The following is a 19467-nucleotide window of genomic DNA, read 5'->3' as shown; positions in this document are numbered from 1 at the left end:
CCTCTAAGAGTGAAAGAAACACATAGTTTCTAAATCTTAACTCCAAAAAATTATTCTGAGAAAATAAATATAGTTTGAAAGTGAAACTGAGATTTTCATTATAACTGATTCCAGGATCCACAACATAGATAGTAATGAGACAAGGTTTTTTCCTGTCAATAAACCTTCCTGAATAGGGTCCATCATGAAAACAATCTTCAGATAAATTTTACTCCAAAATCATAAAGTTATTTTAAGACTCAGAGGGAAAAAAAAACTTTCATTCAGAAAAATAAACCTAAATAACACTCAAAACCCCAAAACCCCAGAACAGGAGGTGGGAAGTAACAAGTGTGCAGATAGCAGCCTCTTACCACAGCTCTCCTCACCTGACTGCAGAGACTGCATAGCCAGCTAGTGGACACAGGTGTGTATCATTCCTTGGGAATCACCTGTTCCTGGTCTGGGGACCTGGATGACAGAAACTTATCCCTCAATTTTAATGATATTCAACAAATTCTATTAGAAAGCTCTTAAGGAATTACACTGTTCTTCAACAAATCAGAGTTCCATTCTTAGAAGTAGGAGGTAAGACTGTGTAAAGTATAATCTCAAATATGTATGTGTGTGTGTATATATATGTGTATGTGTGTATATGTATATATACACACATACACATATGTGTATGTGTGTGTATATATACACGTGTGTGTGTGTGTGTGTGTGTATCTTTTTACATCCTTCCCCCAAGAAAAGGACAAGAAAGGAATTTAACTTGATTCATGTCTCTGAACTTATAGGCTCTATGGCTTTTGTCAAATAATCTAATTCTTCATCACTAAAGTTCCTCTAGATAAGAATATATTAAAATTCCCATTTACAAATACAAACATTGAGGCAGAAAAGAAACAATTCTATACTAACTGCAAAAGTGCTAAAAAATGAAAGGGAGCAGTAAGATTGTTTTTACAATCCCTAAAGAAAAAAAGCAGTATTTAAAATGTTTTCAACTTTACACATTTATGCCCAAAGGTGACATAACAAAGTCTTCCACACAACAAAGACTGTAATTTTATTCATTAAGTCAAAGGTTTTAATTTAAAAATTAATATTTAATATATAAGATCTTTATATACCAAAAGGAAAAAATAACTCAAAAAATGCAAAAAAATTGCAATGAGCTATTTAAATATTTTACCATTGAGAAAGATAAGAATTCATGCAAATCTTATGTCACACTGCTAAAATATTTAATATGTAATACTTTTATTTCCAGAGAGGACAACAAAAGAAAATTTAAAAATAAACAAAAAAGGATCTCTACTCACCCTTCTGGTAGAAAAATTTCCTATAATAGTATGCGCCAAGATCCACATGTTCCACGATGTATCTTTTCACTCTGTCTAGATGCAACACCAAATTTTCCTTGGGCACTTCAAGTACTGCCACTCCCGCATTTGTGCAATGGGAGGTAAGGGTAGACTCAAAGGAGGCACTTTCACACCCACTAAAGGAGCCAGAATTTGATTTGGACAGGCTGATTTTCCTTTCACCTTCTCCACCTATCTCATTCCGAAAATACGGACAGCTCATTACAAGTTCATTGCTTTTATCATCTCCCTGGTCCATGCTGAGGCTTCCTTTGGAGTTCAGGTCCTCTGTGCTGCCCATTGGGGAGCTGAAACTGGCTGAATGGGACAAAGGTCCAGAGACCAAGGATGCCACGGCAGCTGCCGAAGCTCCTGTGGTGGTATTTCTCCTTTTAATAACATTGTGCCTGTTCATAATTGCCTCATTCAAATCAAATAATATACTCTGGACATCATAGTGGGCAAAACACTTTGGACATGTCCAGGGCCTGACAGAATCTTCTGATCGGTTGTCTTCTAGGTCTGACGATTTCCCAAGTTCTTCACCTTTGGCATTGCGTAATTTGCGAAAAATGGATGAGTCTCCGGTTTCAGACTTGGAACGTCGCTTGAGTGGTTTTTCCCTATCCTTAAAAAGCCTGAGGTTCTCTCTCTGTGAGATGGGCCCATCAATAACATCCAAAGAGAAACCGGAACCCTTGCTGCCACCGGCAACGATAAAGTCACTGAGCTTGGTTGGAGTTGGACCTCGATCAGATTTGTCATCTTTGTAGCCCTTTAGCAGATCAAAAAAGCTTTCTCCAGATGTTCCCTGCTTATCAATTGAAGATGTGCTACCATATTCCCTGTGCAGAGATGGCCCAGTCTTGTACGTGGGTGAGATACATTCATCAAAGCTATCCACATCGAGTTCACTTATGGTGATATCACTGTTGCTCCGCTGCCGTATTCTGCGGAGAGCTTTCCTAGGGGAGCTGGGATAGGCTTCAGGCATAAGAAATCTGGAGTCCATGTTCTCCGATGGTCTGGTCTTGTTTTTCAGGGTGTTCTGTATGCTCTTCAGCATGGCTGAGTCATTGGAACTGAGGCTAACAGAACTTCCCTGACTCACAGGACTGCTTTTGGAGGACATGCTCTCAAGGCAACTTGAGGTTTCTATTTCCTGGCTCGAACGGCTAGATTCTTTTATGTTTTCCTTTCTTGGAGGCCAATCTGCAATCCTTGCCCTAACCCCCATTTTGGGAACTCCGGGGGTCGAGGTTATATGGTGAGAACCTTCACTTCGAGGAGGCCCTACCGGGGCCATGACTGATGATCCTAAGCTGCCATTTTGGGACCGGAAACGGCGCATGTAGAAGTCATCAGTATGGACTTTGGGGGTGCCATCTGTGCCAACAACGGAGGTCCTGTCAGTGGCCACAGGCCTTTCTGTCTGTGACCGTTTCAAGCTGGTCATGATGTAAAAGCAAGGAGACTTAAATCCCTACAGAAAGGACCATCATATCTGTGTTTTAAATGTGCACTTCCCTTTTGGAGAACAGCTTCCAGAAAATACAAGGGTTGCATGAGATCTTAAGCTTTTTCATTTAAAAGGCCAAATGATCATTTATTTTCAAATCACTGAAAATCCTGATCTTCAAAACATTGTAATCCACAACAGTTTCTTTCCTTCACTTTAATAGATGGCTTTCTTTCAGAAAAAACTGAATGGAACTTCTATTACTGGGATTCTGTGATTGCCATAATTCCATACTTTCTCTGAAAAAGAGAAAGACAATTTGAATAAGCATTTCATAAACACATTTTAAAATAAAAATGCAATTGCCAAAATTGTGGTTCAGAGTTCCATGATCCATATTTTTAGTAAATCAGATTTGAAGGAAAGAAGAGAGTATAAGGTCATTTAATATAATCCATTATTTAAATTGAAATATATTTAATATACTTAAATAGCTTAATATATTATTTCATAAAACTGGAGATGGAGATGACAACTTGTTCTGGGGCATCACAGTACCCCAAGTACAGACTTTTGCCCCCAGTGACCTGTAATAATGTACAGCATCATGAGCCACTGTACTGACCAGAAGTTTGAGACCTAACCAACCAAATCAGATAATTAGAGCAATGCAAAGTCAGTTTTTAACAGAACTAAAACTGAAAAATCATTTTATTGAGTACGCTATAATGCACACTTTTAAACTCCTTCCATATTTCAAAATCAATACTTGTTTCCTTACAAAGGCTTAACATAGTTGGCAAGAGCAAATACAGCAGAGAGAAAATAAACGAGTTTTCCAGGAGCCATTATATCCATTAGCATTCTCCTGTATTTTCCCCTACTTTATTACTTACCCAGATGAGCGAGGAATATTGCAGAATGAAACCAGCATTCACTGTGACCTCTTCCCAAGCTCTCCTTAGTTTCATCTACTCTTAGAGCTGGAAGTATCACACTAATTAACAAAATGCCTGCATTTCCTTCAATAGTACAATCTAATCCACCCCATCAGCACTAATTTATGACGACAGCAGAAACAAAATGCTGCTCTGGGCAGCCTTCTCCATATCCCCCAACAGATTTCAGAGAACTGTCAGCATCCTTCCAGGTGACGGGCAGGAAAACGAACTTCCTCATGAACACGTCAGGCAGGAGGCACAGATTCTGACTACAAAATCCTGCATGGTTGCGTACATCCTGAAAAGAAAGGCAGAGAATCCTTTTCCAAGACTCCACAAATTACACAAGAGGTGGCCTTTAAATTCTTGCCAGATACATGTTTGGAAAGATGCTGCTGAACCAGCACTGAGCTGACAGGGCGGCATTGTCTACAAATCACACTCTGACACAGAGGAGGACCCCCGCTCACTGCATGCTGCACTCAACAGTAACAAGCACTTACTTCCACGATAATTAAGCATCTCGCTAGTCGGCTTCCTGCCTCCAAGGCGGCCGCTTTCATTTCTCCTGCAGCACGCAGCATCATTTTAGAAGACCCGTTGCTATTTAAAGCTGGAACATTTAGGAGTGTTTCAAAAAATGCATGCTGCCTGCAGAATGCAGAGCTTGCACAGGCTGGGTCTGGGCAGCCGGTCAGATAAATGCCCATTGTTTTCACTCACACTCCTCTTCCCCACCTCTTATGAAAAGGATAATGGTTTTGTACTGCTACGTAATTAAACCTGGCCTTGGGCTTTCTACCTGTCTACAGATGAGATCTGTTATGATTTCCTTTACATTCCAGAACTTTACATACTCCTCTTTCAACTGCAAGCCTTTAAGTGGAATAATGTGCTAACTGTTGCTTCCCTCAGCATATGTGGTCACAGCTAAGGCTCAGGAAGTGTTCCTCATAAAATGAAAAGAAAAACAACCAATGAGGCCAAAAGGCACACACCTGTCCATCTCAAAACAGCCTGATTATTTCAATAAAGTAGCTTCCAAAAAAAAAAAAAAACAAATGAATCTGCTAGCATGAGGAATAAGTCTAAGTAGATTCCTATAAAAGTTAGATTCTTTCAGCATTTCTTACAATCTTACAGAAATCCTCTTCCATTCCCAGTATATTCCTCAAGAAGTCAACACACCAAGCCCATCATGATCAAAACTCATTCCTGCCACATTTCATTTGTTCTAAAAAATGGCTTATGGCAGGACTGTTTTAGGAATTTAACAATTTAGTTAAATTAATTGTAGGAAGAAACAAAAAGCCCCATTAAAACACAATACATAAAATTCACTTGAAAATGTTCCATCTTCATTATCAATATTTTCTTTGCCAAACTGTCTGATTCACTTTTGATATCTTAATGAATTCTTAAAATCTAATTTATTTATTTTTGGGGTACCAGGGATTAAGCCCAGGGGCACTCATCATTGAGCCACATTCGCAGCCCTTTTGTCCTCCCCTAACTTGTTTTTGTTTTCAAGACAGGATCTCACTAAGTTGCTCAGGGCCTCATAAATTGCTAAGGCTGGCTTTGAATTTGCAATCCTCCTGCTTCAGCAGGAGGCATACACCACTGTGCCTGGCCTAAAATCTTAATTTTAAATATAAAAGTTTCTTAACAATTTAGAAGAAATATCAAGAGTCACATTACATCTTAAAAATGTCTTATGACATCTTAATGTCTCCCTACCCTCATTTTAAAATATAGATGAGCACACACGGAAAGGCACAGTTTAATTAAGCTTGTAAAAACTGAAGAGGTTTGAAACAGGCAACTAAGTTAAATAACAGATTTTTTTCAGTCATGAGGACCTTCTTTCCTGTATTTAGTGCCCCTCCCTCTTCCTTCCTCTTCCTATCCTTATTTATAGTGTCCAACCCCTTTGAGGTGCAACATAAACTTTGGGCACTGACTAGAATATATAGAAAAATATATGCTTTTCATTTATTACCAATCGAAAATTAAAATTTCTGCCCAGTGTGTCATATTATGATATAGATGCACAACATCTTAAAACCTATACCTTAGAGTTGATGGGAATAGCAAGCATATGTTGACAATTATTAGCAAGTCTCCTAAATATCAGCAAACCTGCCTCAGCATCATTAAATATGGTTTTAAAAAAAAGGCAAGAAAACCAAACAGAAGAGCAATATTAACTTACAGCATGTCACCTCCATCTGTTAAAAGAGCAAGCTATATAAAAATTTCCCTATTACGTTTAATTTCACAGCTCTAGATATTACTTAAGTCCATGATGAATCCATTTAACTAAAACACTAATCTCATCTAGAGGAACCACAGTTCAAGTCAATAAGTTTGATTCTACCAGTTGAACATCTTTTCATCACTCAGAGTCTATCCCAACCTAACTCTCCACCCTTTTCTGATAGTGCCATTCTTCTAGAAGTGCTTCCTCCTCTCTTCTAAATCATTCCCAAACCCTGATATTCTCTTTTGAGCATGGGCCACACATCTGGTGCTAGGACTATTTGAGGAAGCAGTCCTTCCCTTCAAGGGAAGCTCATATGACCAGAAGCTGTTCAACAATAAGAACTAGTGCTGGTGGAGTTCAGTGCACCACAGCAGGTCAGCCACTCAGAATATCAAGGTTCCAACAGACTGAATGTGCACTTCCAGGGACCTCTTTACTGCTTATGGCAGCCACTGTCAGTGGATGCAATGGTATATCCCAATAATCTTGACTCAGGAGGCCTGAGACAAGAGGATCACAAGTTCAAGACCAATCTTGGCAACTTAGTAAGGCTCTGTCTCCAAATGAACAATTAAAAAAAGAAAAAAAAAAGGGCTGGGGTTGTAGCTCAGTATACAGCACTAGGTTCAATCCCCAGTACCACCAGAAAACAACAATAACAACAAACAGCCCTGTCAGGCATTTGCTCTTGACCCTTCCCTGAAACTGCCTTCACTTGGCCTCTGTGATAAGACCTCTTGTGCTCTTGCCTCTCTCCTTTCCCCCCACTATTCATTATCATTGGTGGATTCCATATAAATGCAAGGATACCAGGTTATATCCTTGATTTACTTCTTTTACCACTTTTCATATTTTTGGGAGGGGATTCAAAGGCATTATTATTAAGATGCATATAAACACTGAGTGCATTATTAGGATTAGATAATAGGCGTGGGTGCAGTGGAATTCAAATTTTTCCTATGGACATCTGGGTGCTAACTTAGTTGGATCCTAGTTGTTTGAATAAGCAAACAAAGATAGAACAATGAAATTTCTGGGAGTGGGGCAGATGTCTGCTTGGTTATCATACCAGATAGGATATAACGTGCAGCTTTAAATGTCACCTCTGTGCTACTGCCACCAAATCTCTTCTCATGACTCTACCCCCTAAACTCCAGATAAAAGCCACACAAGTGCTTATTTAATACCGTCCTTATGTATCTATTTCTTATAATTAGTTAACAAATGACCAAGCAGAAAAAAGGGAAAATAAAATGTTTTTTTTTTTTTCCAAAAAATAAATGACTGTTAAAGGAGTGGTAAAGGAGTGAAGGCCATAAATAATTCAAGGAACTGAGTGAAAGTCACGACATAGGAAACTTACTTTATGTCAAGAGCATAATGAACAATTTAAAGGTTAGTATGAAGATGTAGGAAAGGACTGAGGGAAACACTACAGTTCCTGTCCTGAAATAATCACAATGCAGTGTGGCAGTCTTCAAAGAGGCAGTGCTTTGTCAACTGCTATACTTCCACATCCAAAATGGGATGCTGAATGTTTCTGGTATAGTTTCTAAAACAGACCCAGCTCACAACAGAAGGAAATTTGCCAGTACAAAATTATTCAAATGGCCTAATAACCCAGAGTTATTACTACTGAATTATGAAAATTTCCATGTAAACAGTTTTGAATTGTGCACACAGATTTAGATTGCCTGTCAATATTGTTACTTCAGAATGTAACAGGACACTGTATTTTAAAACAAATATAACTTCCTGGTTCCTGAGTATTAGATTAGCTAAGAAAATCCAATAAGGCAAAACTCTCTCCTTCACATTCCTTTCTTGGCTTTCCTCAATTTCACTCACATTCCACAGAAGTAGCTTCTCAGACGGAAGGAACTTCTCTTCCAAGTGAGCCAGAAACATGTACAAATATCTCAGTGCAGTGCCATGGGTAATTTAAAATTTATGAATCAGCACATAACTTTTAGACTAGAATTTCCCCCTTCTTTCCTTTCCATTCTCTCCTTTCAACAAAAAGCAGAAAAATGTGGGAAAAACAGAATTGATAAATCTAGTTTCTGCTCTCCAAATGTTCACTATCTGAAAAAAGACAACACATGGAGACAAAGTGGATTTTAAAAACTTGTGCTGATGAACATTTTTTCATATATTTGTTGATTGATTGTATATCCTCTTCTGAGAAATGTCTGTTCAGGTCCTTGGCCCATTTATTGATCAGTTTTTTTTGTTTGTTTGTTTGTGGGGTTTTTTTGGTATTTAGCTTTTTGAGCTCTTTATATACCCTAGAGGTTAGTGCTCTATCTGATGTAGCAATTAGATATCTAAGATATCGTCTCACTCCAGTCAGAATGACAGCTATTAAGAATACAAACAACAATAAGTATTGGCGAGGATGTGGGGGGAAAGGTACACTCATACATTGCTGGTGGGGCTGCAAATTGGTGCAGCTAATATGGAAAGCAGTGTGGAGACTCCTTGGAAAACTGGGAATGGAACCACCATTTGACCCAGCTATCCCTCTCCTCAGTCTATACCCAAAGGACTTAAAAACAGCCTACTACAGGGACACAGCCACATCAATGTTTATAGCAGCACAATTCACAACAGCTAAACTGTGGAACCAATCTAGATGCTCTTCAGGAGATGAATGGATTAAAAAAATGTGGCATATATACACAATGGAATATTACTCAGCAATAAAAGAGAATAAAGTCAAGGCATTTGCAGGTAAACAGATGACATTGGAGAAGATAATGCTCAGTGAAGTTAGCCAATCCCCAAAAAACAAAAATTTTTTTTTCTGATATAAGGTTAACTGACTCATAGTCGGGTAGGGAGGGGGAGCATGAGAGGAATAGAACTCTATAGACAGGGCAGAAGGGTGGGAGAGGAAGGGAGGGGGCATGGGGTTAGCTAGGATGGTGGAATGTGATGGACATCATTATCCAAAGTACATGTATGAAGACATGAATTGGTGTGAACATACTTTATATACAGAGATATAAAAAACTGTGCTCTATATGTGTAATAAGAATTGCAATGCATTCTGTAGTCATTTATTTTAAAAAATCAATTTAAAAAAAGGAAGATGAAAAAAAAGTAAAAACTAAAAACATGCTGAAATTAACAAAGTGAATATAGAAGTTGTGGGTGCAAAACATACAACAGGAAAAGTTACAATTGAATTTAGAGATAAATTTTTTTAAATGTGTCTGTTTGGCCAGAGGACACACTTGCCTCCCAAATAAAAACATTCAATGAAAGAGGTTACACGTTAAAAGCTTAAAGATACTTTGCATAACTGAGGGTGAAGGAAAGAAGATGAAAATTTGGCAGAAAACTTGGTGGCAGAAGAGGGATAACAAAATAAAGAAGGTATTGAGCAAATTGCATGTGGAATTATTAATTAGTAAAACGATTCAACAGCTGGAAAAATAAAGAATAGAAAGACATATGACTGGCTACCTCTTATATTTAAATATGCCTAAACTTACACAATAAGCAGCTGATCATATACCAGACAGGTTTGGGGAGCTTCAAGTAGGAAGATTTAAAGTGGGAGTAAAAGGTAAGGGGTAAACATAAAAAGGTAAATGTGAATCAGAATTGCTAGAGGAAAACTCTAAGTGCTTGAGGTACAATAAATTAAACACTGGGAAGAAAAGAATCAGGGCTTACCAACTTGTCAGAAACATTCAAAGTTTCACATCTGGCAACAGGTAATCAAGAGATCAGATCAGGCCAGTGAAGCAAATGAGTGTTCTTAATGTACTAATTTGTACTTTAACAGTCACTTAAAATACATTTTAAAAACTTGCCAATACTGCAAACTTCAAAGTAGTATTGAACAGCTGATAGTCAAATATGACCTAGCACTAAACAACTTATTACCAAGTACAATCTAGGAAAAAGCAAATGTAAAAAATAGACACCAGGAGGACAAACCAATAAACAGCAGAATCAGCATACAGGAGAACACACTTGTCAAATCTTCCCAAATTTTGCTCAGATTATTGAAATTATTTTTCCACAAAAATAGGGATTAATTAAGGATTTAAAAACAGGAAATAATTATCACTTTCTTAGCACATAGTAATACATGTTACTAGATGAAAACCTTTCTTCACCACTAATTGTATTAAATAACAAGATTTCTTAACTAATTTGACCCTGGACTCACTTTGTTTAAAAAAAAAAATAGAATATCTTTATAACTGTGCATCTGTTGGCCTCCTAATTAAGAACAAGAAGACCCATGTTTCAAAAGAATGCAGGATAAAAACAAAAGTTTCTTTACACATTATAAATTTAGCTATGTTTTTTAAATGTTAAGTATATGTGTGTATATGTATATGTAAATACACATACACACACACACACACACACACACACACACACACGGGCAAAGAAAGTTCACCAAAGGATTTTCAATGTTTGTCTTTAGATAGCTGGATTATGAGTAATTTCTGCTTTCCCCCCTTTTGTCTATATATTTTTACTTTCTAAAATGAAAATGTATTACCTTTATAATCAAAAACAAGACTAAGAATAAAAACATCATTTTGTTGCTTAAAACAAAATATGATCTGAGAATGCAGTTATGATTAACATACCCTTGAACAATAATTATAAAATATTGTATTGTCAAACCTCCCATCATTCAAGTCACCAAATAAGTAAAAATTTAACAGATGTCAGGTATTTTCAGTAAGATGTTTTTGTGCTAAATCCTCAAATTAAAATAAAATCAAAGAGGGCTATACAGAGAGGACTAAAGATGGTAAGATTAGCAGTATTAATAGCATTTGAATAGTGACTTCATAAAGACGATTAACACAATCACCATCCTTCCTCATTTACAGATGCTTTCCTTGCATGCAACAGTGAAGTAACCATCAACCTCATTTTGCCCACTCTGAGGCTATGGGAACCTGGGAAAACCAGGTGATGTTGTCTAAACAAGGCACAGGTGCCCTTAAGGTTCACTTTCCCATGTACATTCTGTCCTTTTCATGATCCTGCTTCTGCAGAAATGAAGGCTAAGTCTGAAAAACATCAGTATTTGGACTCTTGGATCAACTTTCCAGAAGCTCTTACTAAAGTGCCACCAGATACTGGCAGCTCAAGGACCTGAACCTGCAAGTGTACGCTGGGAAGGAAAGGGCTGGGGTGCTTCCTTCTCATGGGGCAGAAGAGAAAGTGATGGTCTGAAGTGAATGAACTCAAATTTATAATAGAGAAGTCATGAAAATTGTCACTGATCCACATTTAATGAACTCTGTAAAAACCACAGTGGAGAATCAGCATTGCTAAGGTGGCTTTTCGGGCTGCCCACATGGGCTATTTGAGCAGCCAGCCACAGGGAGGGTGCATTCCCACTCTCAAATTCCTGTAATAAAACTGAGAAGAGAGGCCCGCAGGAAACCAGAGGGCTAAGTAAGGTGGAATGCTACAAATGACTTTATTAAGGACATCATGGTTTCTTGATTTGGATATTTATGTTCCAATAAAAATTTTAAAAAGCATACTTGGAAAAAGCACATTAAATTCAGCTTAGGGAAAGAGTAGGAAGTGGAGTCAGTAAGAACAATGGGTAAACATCAAGTTGCTTCCATGCACAACTCTAATATCCAAGTTACCACCAACCATGATTACAAGGAAAGCAACTTCATTTCACTTAGCAGACTTTAAAATACCACCCAAAGAACCAAGAAATTAAAAGGAAAAAAAATGAAAATAGAAAATCACTCCACACTGTTCTTGCATTTCCTTAAACACAGACTGCAGGTGGTTGGTGTGTCTACTTCATAGAACCCTTAATTCTAAGCATACATCTGCCTGTGAGCTCAAGAGAGCAGGATTTTGTCACTTGTTTCATTCTCTGACAGTCTTAGTCAATCCCCACTAGCACCCTAGGAAGTCAATGTCACCATTTAATGGATGAATAAGCAGCTCAAAGAAGTAAATGACATGACTAGAGTCATAAACCCAGACAGACTTGGATGCTATAAAGTGCTCACTAGGTAGTGGGCTCTCTCAATATTACAGGGCTGGCAATTAAAGAATTTGTGGCAGAAAACTACTTTGAAAATACATTATAGAAAAGGCCCCCCTTCTGAAGTCTAACCCAGGCACAAATCTCTCTATACCTAGAGGAAACGCATCCAGTGAGTGAAAAAATATTAAATGATAACTAATTTTAAAAGTGTTCCAGTGGTCATTCATTCTGGGAACCTTTAGAGGCTCCTCAACAGCCAAATGATTATGGTCTGACTTGGGCCTGGAATCCAAGACTAACTGGAACCTGCCTCCAAACTCCCTGCTTCTTACCCCAATAGAAGGAAGCAGGTATGCACTGATTCCATAAGGATCTCCTAGACCACCTGGCCTGAACTGAGAATCCAACATTCAGAACTCATGACTCCGAATCCATGACTCCCCATATGCAGCAAAACCCCACATATGAAGCCAAATTTCCTCCCAATCGGCTCAGCCAATCAGTTACACCATGCTGCCCTTCCAGAATCTGCTTTTCAGTAATCTGCTGTCACTGGCCATTATTGTGACAGGCACCAACAACACCCAGACCTTCCCCATAGCACACTACACAAAGACACTTACTGAAGTTTACACAGGAACATGCAGCTCAGAAGAGACCAGGCCGTGAATGACTATGGTCTGGTCCCAAGACCAGTTCCTTGCACCAAGGCAACCTCCTTTCTAAAAATGCCTCCCCTTCTGGGTCTTTTCTCTCCAAACTTTTGGTGTATGGGGTAGACATTTGTCCTGTCCTTATCCCCAAAGCACCCAAGATCAGAATCTGTGAAATATATTTATTAGAAATAAAAGTCACAGGCTCTCAGCTAAAATGGAATAGAAAGTAATTTACAAGGGGCTAGAGGTGCAGCTCAGTGATACAGCACATGTTCAATATGAGCAAGAGCCTGGCTTCAATCCCCAGCAGCAGACAAACAAAATAAAATAGACTAGAAAATAACCAATAAATTAACAGCATCTATACCACAATAAACATATAATTGTGGTTACATCATAAATGTATGTGTTCAAGAGACACACCAAAACTAGGCCCACAACATCATAATTTAATATGGATTTCAGTTTTATCTTTTCCCCTTAAAGAGCTTCCACAACAGTAGTGAGTGAAAACTAATGGCAGCTTGACCATCTTCCCCCAACTCCTTTTGTATCTAAAAGCATGAAAAGTGGGCATACAAACAAACAAGTCTCTTAAAAGACCAAAAAGAGAGGACTGAATAAGACACTGTCACAATGAAATTATCAAAAGCAAATTAACACACAATAAATTTTGAAATCCTAATGAAGCAAATAAACACATTGACATAGGACAAGCGAAGGTACTGTGGCTAATATAGCATAGATGAGAGAGGTAACAGAACCAGAACCAGAACTTTAAAAACAATTCCCATCAAATGGTCAAAGTAATTTTTATCTTTTACCCTCAAATAATTTTTTCTCTCATACAAAAGTCTCTCCTTTGTGGTCCCCCTACCATATACCAGCAAAGATGTTGTGTCCGCCAAAAATAAATAAATAAATAAATAAAAATTTTAAAATGGAAATAAGACAAAGTGAAAATTATATAACTTCTTCAAAGTGACCCAATCCCATCCACATGACAGCTACTCCAAATAATTTGTGTATTCTTCTAGACTTTGGTGTGAGCTGGGTGCACAAACAAGAAGATAGGCACTGAGTGGTAAGAACAGAGAGAAGAGATCCAGCACAGAAATGCTCACTTGGAAAGAAAGATGAGCGTGCTTACAGAACCAGAAGGTAAAGGCAAGGGCTGGAGGATGAAGAGCCACATGAGAACAATGCACAGGAGTGTCACCAAAAGCTGATGGGAAACACCTGGTCAATACCTCTGTGTTAACCTGCTTAACAGTCGGATCTCTCCACACTCCACCACCATGCTCCCAGAACCTTGAGCTCTAGGTTCTCTCTCATGAGGCTTCAGGAGAAGCCAAGTTGGTGACTTCACTGGACATACCCAAAGCATTATCTTCCCTCCTTCTTTTGTCTTATTCTTACCCATCCCTTTTTCTCCAGTTTAACTCTCACTCCCACTTTAAGACTTTAAGGAAGTAATTCACCTCGGATTCCCACCCTTTATTACCTTTGGGCATCCCTTGGGAGAACCACAAGGAACTTTATGGTGATTTAAAATTAGGATTACATCACTAAAAGCCCAAATTTCTACTTTAAATCTGCTGCTAAGGAAAAGTGAGGGACTGTCTTGATATTTTCTGGGAAAACTGCAGTTAAAACAAATTTAGAAAAAGGGAATATTGGGCTGGGGTTAGGGCTCAGTGGTAGACCACTTGCCCAGCATGTGCGAAGCACTAGGTTCAATCCTCAGCACCACATAAAAATAAATAAAATAAAGATGTTGTACCCGTCTACAACTTAAAAGAAAACAGAAAAAAAAAATGAATATGCTAGAGTAAGAAAAATTCTTTAAAAGAACACAAGCACAAGAAAAGGCCTATCTTATGTTATAGCAATCATAGTAAGTTTCAAAGACATAAAAATCATAACAGCATTTTATATCTAGTAAGAAAATTTCTAAGTGCGTGCCCACTGTTAACTGATACAATTAAAAACACACATTTTTATACATGCCTGTAATACATGACCCAGGAGGCTAAGGTAAGAGGATTTCAAATTTGAGGCCAGCCTCAGCAACCAAACAAGACCCTCAGCAACTTAATGAGACTCTGCCTCAAGTTGAAAAGGGCTAAAGTGCCCTGGGTTCAATCCCTAGTACAAAACAAACAACGCAAGACATTCTTATGTTGCTAGAGGCATCAGAAATCAGTGAAACCCTTTTAGGGAAAGAAAAAAAAATCAGTGGGTAAGCCAGGAAAAAAAAAAAAATCATACTATTGAGCTCTATAATCTGTCTTTCAATTTTGGGGAAGGTATGGCTATTCACAAGAAGAGGGGACTTTCCTCTGTACCAGATCTTGGTCATCCTTCTTCCTTTCAGGTTCTGGGAGCTCTCTGCTTTCCCTTTCCTTGGATAGTTATTAGCATCTACTCTTGCTTTTGAGGTCCCCAACACTCTCCCACATTCTTGGTTCTCGAAACACAACCATACTGAATATATTTTGATTTTTCAATGTTTTCTGATGCACCAGTCATGGAACTTTAAGTATCTCAGGGTCAAAGATTTAAGTTTAGGATATATCAGCCCATGTAGGCTTAACCATAAATGTCAATCACATCTGAATAGGAAAGTAGGTGGTATAATAAATGCTAAGAAGTGATTTTACAAGCTAGAAGAAGAAAAATCTGTCACACAAAGATGCTCACTGCAATATTCACTTAATGTTAGCTAATTTATGCTTTTATCAAAGTAAGGTATAACTTAAAGGCAAATAGTAACCAGAAATATAAAGAGAAAGAAAATGTATTGCTTTACTTTATCTTTTCCATTTCCAAGAATAACCACGTTCAGTTCATAGCACTGTTTCTTCTGGTATTTTTATATTCCTAAACAGCATGCTCATGTTGCTACTTCTTAATTTAAATTATCTAGTGAAGTTCTGTTGTGCAAGATGAGAAATCAGAACGTTTCCATCAAGTATCTCCTCCACATCCTTGCCCCATTTTATGTACATATGTGTGAGTATGTATGCATATGAACAGAGATATTGTGTGTGTGTGTGTGCGCCCGCGCAAGCGCTGCACACCATCCCCCTTCACATCTTCTCAATATTGTTTTCCACAGGATCAAAGCAGCAGGTTCCCAATTCCATTTCTCTTCCCTGAAGACCACTCCCTTAGAACTCCCTTCTCAGCTCAGTCCACCCAGCTGATCTCTCGGTCTACTGCACAGGCACTCCCCAAAACACCCACCAATTTCCATCCTGATAATTCCTTCCCTCCTTTCCTGGTAAAGCCACCCCATGTCTCCCAATTCTTGTTTCTTTCTCTTTTTTTAGTTTACTCCCACCTTGGGGAATATTTCAAATAATTCCTCCCTATTTCTATAGGCTCCATGATTACACTGGGTTAAGGAAAGGACCAAAATATAACTCCAACCAGTTCCATCCCTAAGTCCAATCTTCCTCATAACTGGGGGACTCCAATTCCAAAATTGTGTGGTGTCAACATTTTTTGGAACGTCTCCATAAACCTTTTCTGATATAGGTCACTCCACATTACAAAATTAGTTGCATCCCTCTCTTCCCTACTGTCCAAAATGTGTTGGTAATTCTAATCTGTTTCTATTTCTTTTCCCCTTATTTGACCTTGAATATTGCATCTTCTTATATTCCTTGGACAATGTTGGCAAGGGACTTGAGGAGGAAAAGGAAATAACTGCCTGTATCCTATCCAATGCAGTTTAGTTGTACACTGCAACAGTATCAGTTTAAACAGAAAACTTTGAGAAATGTGAAACATGCAAGCACAGAGATACCCGACATCCAGATTTAATAAGTGTTAATATTCTGACAAATTTGTTATAGATAATTAAGAAAGACATCTAAAATATTAATTTATCCAGGTTTCTGCAGAGAAACTTCAATCCTAAGTGATACCCCAGTTCCCAGGCAAATTTATTTACTACAAATATTAATCCTTCATTACACATGTGTATCTAAATTTATTTTCATAGTCTACATTTTGTCTCTAACCCTTTTTTTTTGTTTTCTTATATCTGCATTTGAAAATTATAACATACCAAATTTATAATTTGAGTTTTTGTTGAGGTTTTCTTTAAATATGTTTTTTTAGTTGTAGGTGGACACAATACCTTTATTTTATTTATTTATATGTGGTGCTGAGGATTGAACCCAGGGCCGCACACATGCTAGGCGAGCACTCTACCACTGAGCCACAACCCCAAGCCCTGAGTTTTTGTGCTTTGTTCAAAAAGTTCTCCAAATTTCCAATATCATCTATAGATTTTCTAAAAGTTTAAAAATCTCTATTAAAATGAATATTTTTGGTTCCTCGAGAACTTATTGATAGGAATGTAATTTTTATCACATTGTCCCACCACTACTTTTTTTTTAAGTGAATACAAATAAATTATTTAAATATGCTTAGTCTGCAGGGTGCTTCTTATGGCCACATATTTTGAGTTCCCTGATTGCATCATTTCTGCCTGGAAGTCCACCACTACTTCTTGAATAGTCAACAATACTTCTGAATTACTGACTTGTAACACGATGTCAAAAAAAGGTTTCAATGCATGTGGAAGTCTCCTTCTCTATTGTGTACCAATGCCACACCAACTTCAACATCACAGCATTATAATAAATCCTGCTAATCCCATTCTACTATCTCAATTAACTTTAAATTTAGTGGCAAATGCTCTTCGTTTTGTTGTTTCTGTATCTTTTATTTACTTATTTTCTTTTTAACCAGTACTGGGTATTAAAATGAGAGGTACTCTACCAATGAGCTACATCCTTCCTCACCCTCTTCACTCCCAATTTTTAAGCTTTCATTTTGGGACAGGTATTGCTAAATTGCTGCAGCTGATTTGGAACTTGTGATCCTCCTGCCTCAGCCTACAGAGTAACTGGGATTGCAGGTGTGTACCACCGAGACCCTCTTTTGTTGTTTTAAAATTGAGTCTTCCTTATTTACTGATTTTTCAGCGCTAGGGACTCACATCCTCCTGCTCTTGGCCTCATAAGTAGCTAGGATGACACCACGCCTGGCCTGAAATTGTGTATCCATTTTATAAATTAGTATAGAGAACTTCAATTCTTTTAAATCTTGATTCTTCCCATTCAGTAACATATACAGCTTCTATTTTACTTAGCTTGGCCTTAAGTTCTTTAATTGATAAAGCCACTGAGAATCTTTTGTTAGATTTATTATAAGGCATATTAAAATATTATTGAGACTAGGAATGTTTATGTAATCCCATTTTCTAATATGTTGCTAGTGTGCTACAAAGCTACTGATTTTTTAAATTTACTTATATCCAGTAATTTTACTGAATTTTTTGTTTTTAATTCTATTTTTTTGAGACAGGATCTCACCAAGTTGGTTTTGTGATCCTCCTGCCTCCGACTCGTAAATCACTGGGATTACAGGCATGTGCCACCATTCCTGGTCTGAATTCCCATGAGAGTTAATATTTTAATGATTCTCTTTACTTTTTTAGATAATATTTTTAGTTTTTTTTCCTTTTGTTGCCTAATTGAGTTAGCTAGTAGTTACCATGACTATATTTAAAATAAAATGTTGACACTTAAAAGTAGAATATTGAATGCCACAATGAATCCCACTATTATGTGTAATTATGCATTAGTTCAAAATTTTTGAAGTAGATATATTCTCTTTAACATGTTTATATATACAAAAGCATATAAAAAGGAATATATAGGGAAATGAAAGAACTTCAGAGGAATATGAGAAAATGAAAAGATTTGGGGGGGAGGAAGGAATTCCCTCTTTATAAATATTTGTTATAAAGTGGTTTTCCAATAAATACAATTGCTTTGGAAAGAATATCAAAGAAAGTACACATACTTCATAATTTTTATTAAGTGTAATGAGAGTTCAGTAAGAAAGTAATGAAAACATGGCAGAATATTAAAAGGAGTAACTCTTGCCACATGTGGGTATTTACTTTTCAATGGTGCAGGATGTCAGTCAACAGTAGATAAATGACTGCTCTGTATTGTTCACCATTTTCATTAAAAGCAAATGGCAAGGAGTCCATTATAGATTAGATTCTCACATTTTCTATGACATGACTTTAATAAGAAAAGAAATAGGTTATGCTTTGAAAAGCATTTTTTAAATGCTTTGAATTTTGGCTTGATTACAAAAATAATGAAAGATGGACCTTCAGTAATATCACTAGGCAGCCCTTCCCATTCCCTTTCCAAAACCAGAGCAACAACATCGGTAACAAAAGCTAATATTTATGAAGTCTCCTGTGAGACTAGATTTCCAAGGTCTAGCAAATTAATAAGAAAGCAAAAGCAATGTCCTACTGAAAAAGTTTCATTATATTTACAAGAGAAAACTTAGCAATAGAATGAAGATATAAAGTGAATACGACATTAGAGTAAACATGAAGATGAAAGATGCTAAGACAAAGACAAAGAAAAAAAGAAAATTTCCAAATAGAAACTCCAAAATGTTATATCTGAATAAACAAGAATCAATGTTTCTCAAAAGAGGATCCATTCCCTACATTTTTACCAACTACATAGAATTCTTGCCAGTCTGATATCAAAACCAGGTATTCTTTCTACAAAACAAATCAGAGGACATGATTCAAAAAAATGAAAGGAAAAGACAAAACAGGTGTCTTTACCATAATAATTAAAGTATTGGAAAGTACTGACAAAAAGCTTGTGAAAGTAGCTAGTGCCTATTTGAGAAATGAGTAAACAGCTAGACTGGGTAAAGAAAGAAGAAAGAAAT

The 19467-nt window shown here is 37.3% G+C and overlaps 1 protein-coding gene across 17 annotated transcripts in view; it reads right to left on the bottom strand.

The window, feature by feature from the left end:
• SIPA1L1 (signal induced proliferation associated 1 like 1) overlaps window positions 1–19467 on the bottom strand; it is a 372348-nt gene that overhangs the window by 138884 nt on the left and 213997 nt on the right. For 15 of the 17 annotated variants that reach the window (XM_081290424.1, XM_081290426.1, XM_081290425.1 and 12 more), the window contains one exon: window positions 1308–3107. In XM_081290424.1, the coding sequence (XP_081146550.1) occupies window positions 1308–2805 (1498 nt within the window). In that variant the 5' untranslated portion in view covers window positions 2806–3107. Of the gene's footprint in view, window positions 1–1307; window positions 3108–3704; window positions 3930–4252; window positions 4339–19467 lie in introns of those variants that run through there. The other 2 variants (XM_081290420.1, XM_081290419.1) reach the window with 2 other exon arrangements.

This window comes from Spermophilus citellus (genome assembly GCF_964194105.1).
Source record: "Spermophilus citellus genome assembly, chromosome: 4".
Classification (NCBI taxonomy): domain Eukaryota; kingdom Metazoa; phylum Chordata; class Mammalia; order Rodentia; family Sciuridae; genus Spermophilus; species Spermophilus citellus.
The sequence above is the reverse complement of the archived record's forward strand: the minus strand, read 5'-3'. Positions and strand labels throughout refer to the sequence as shown.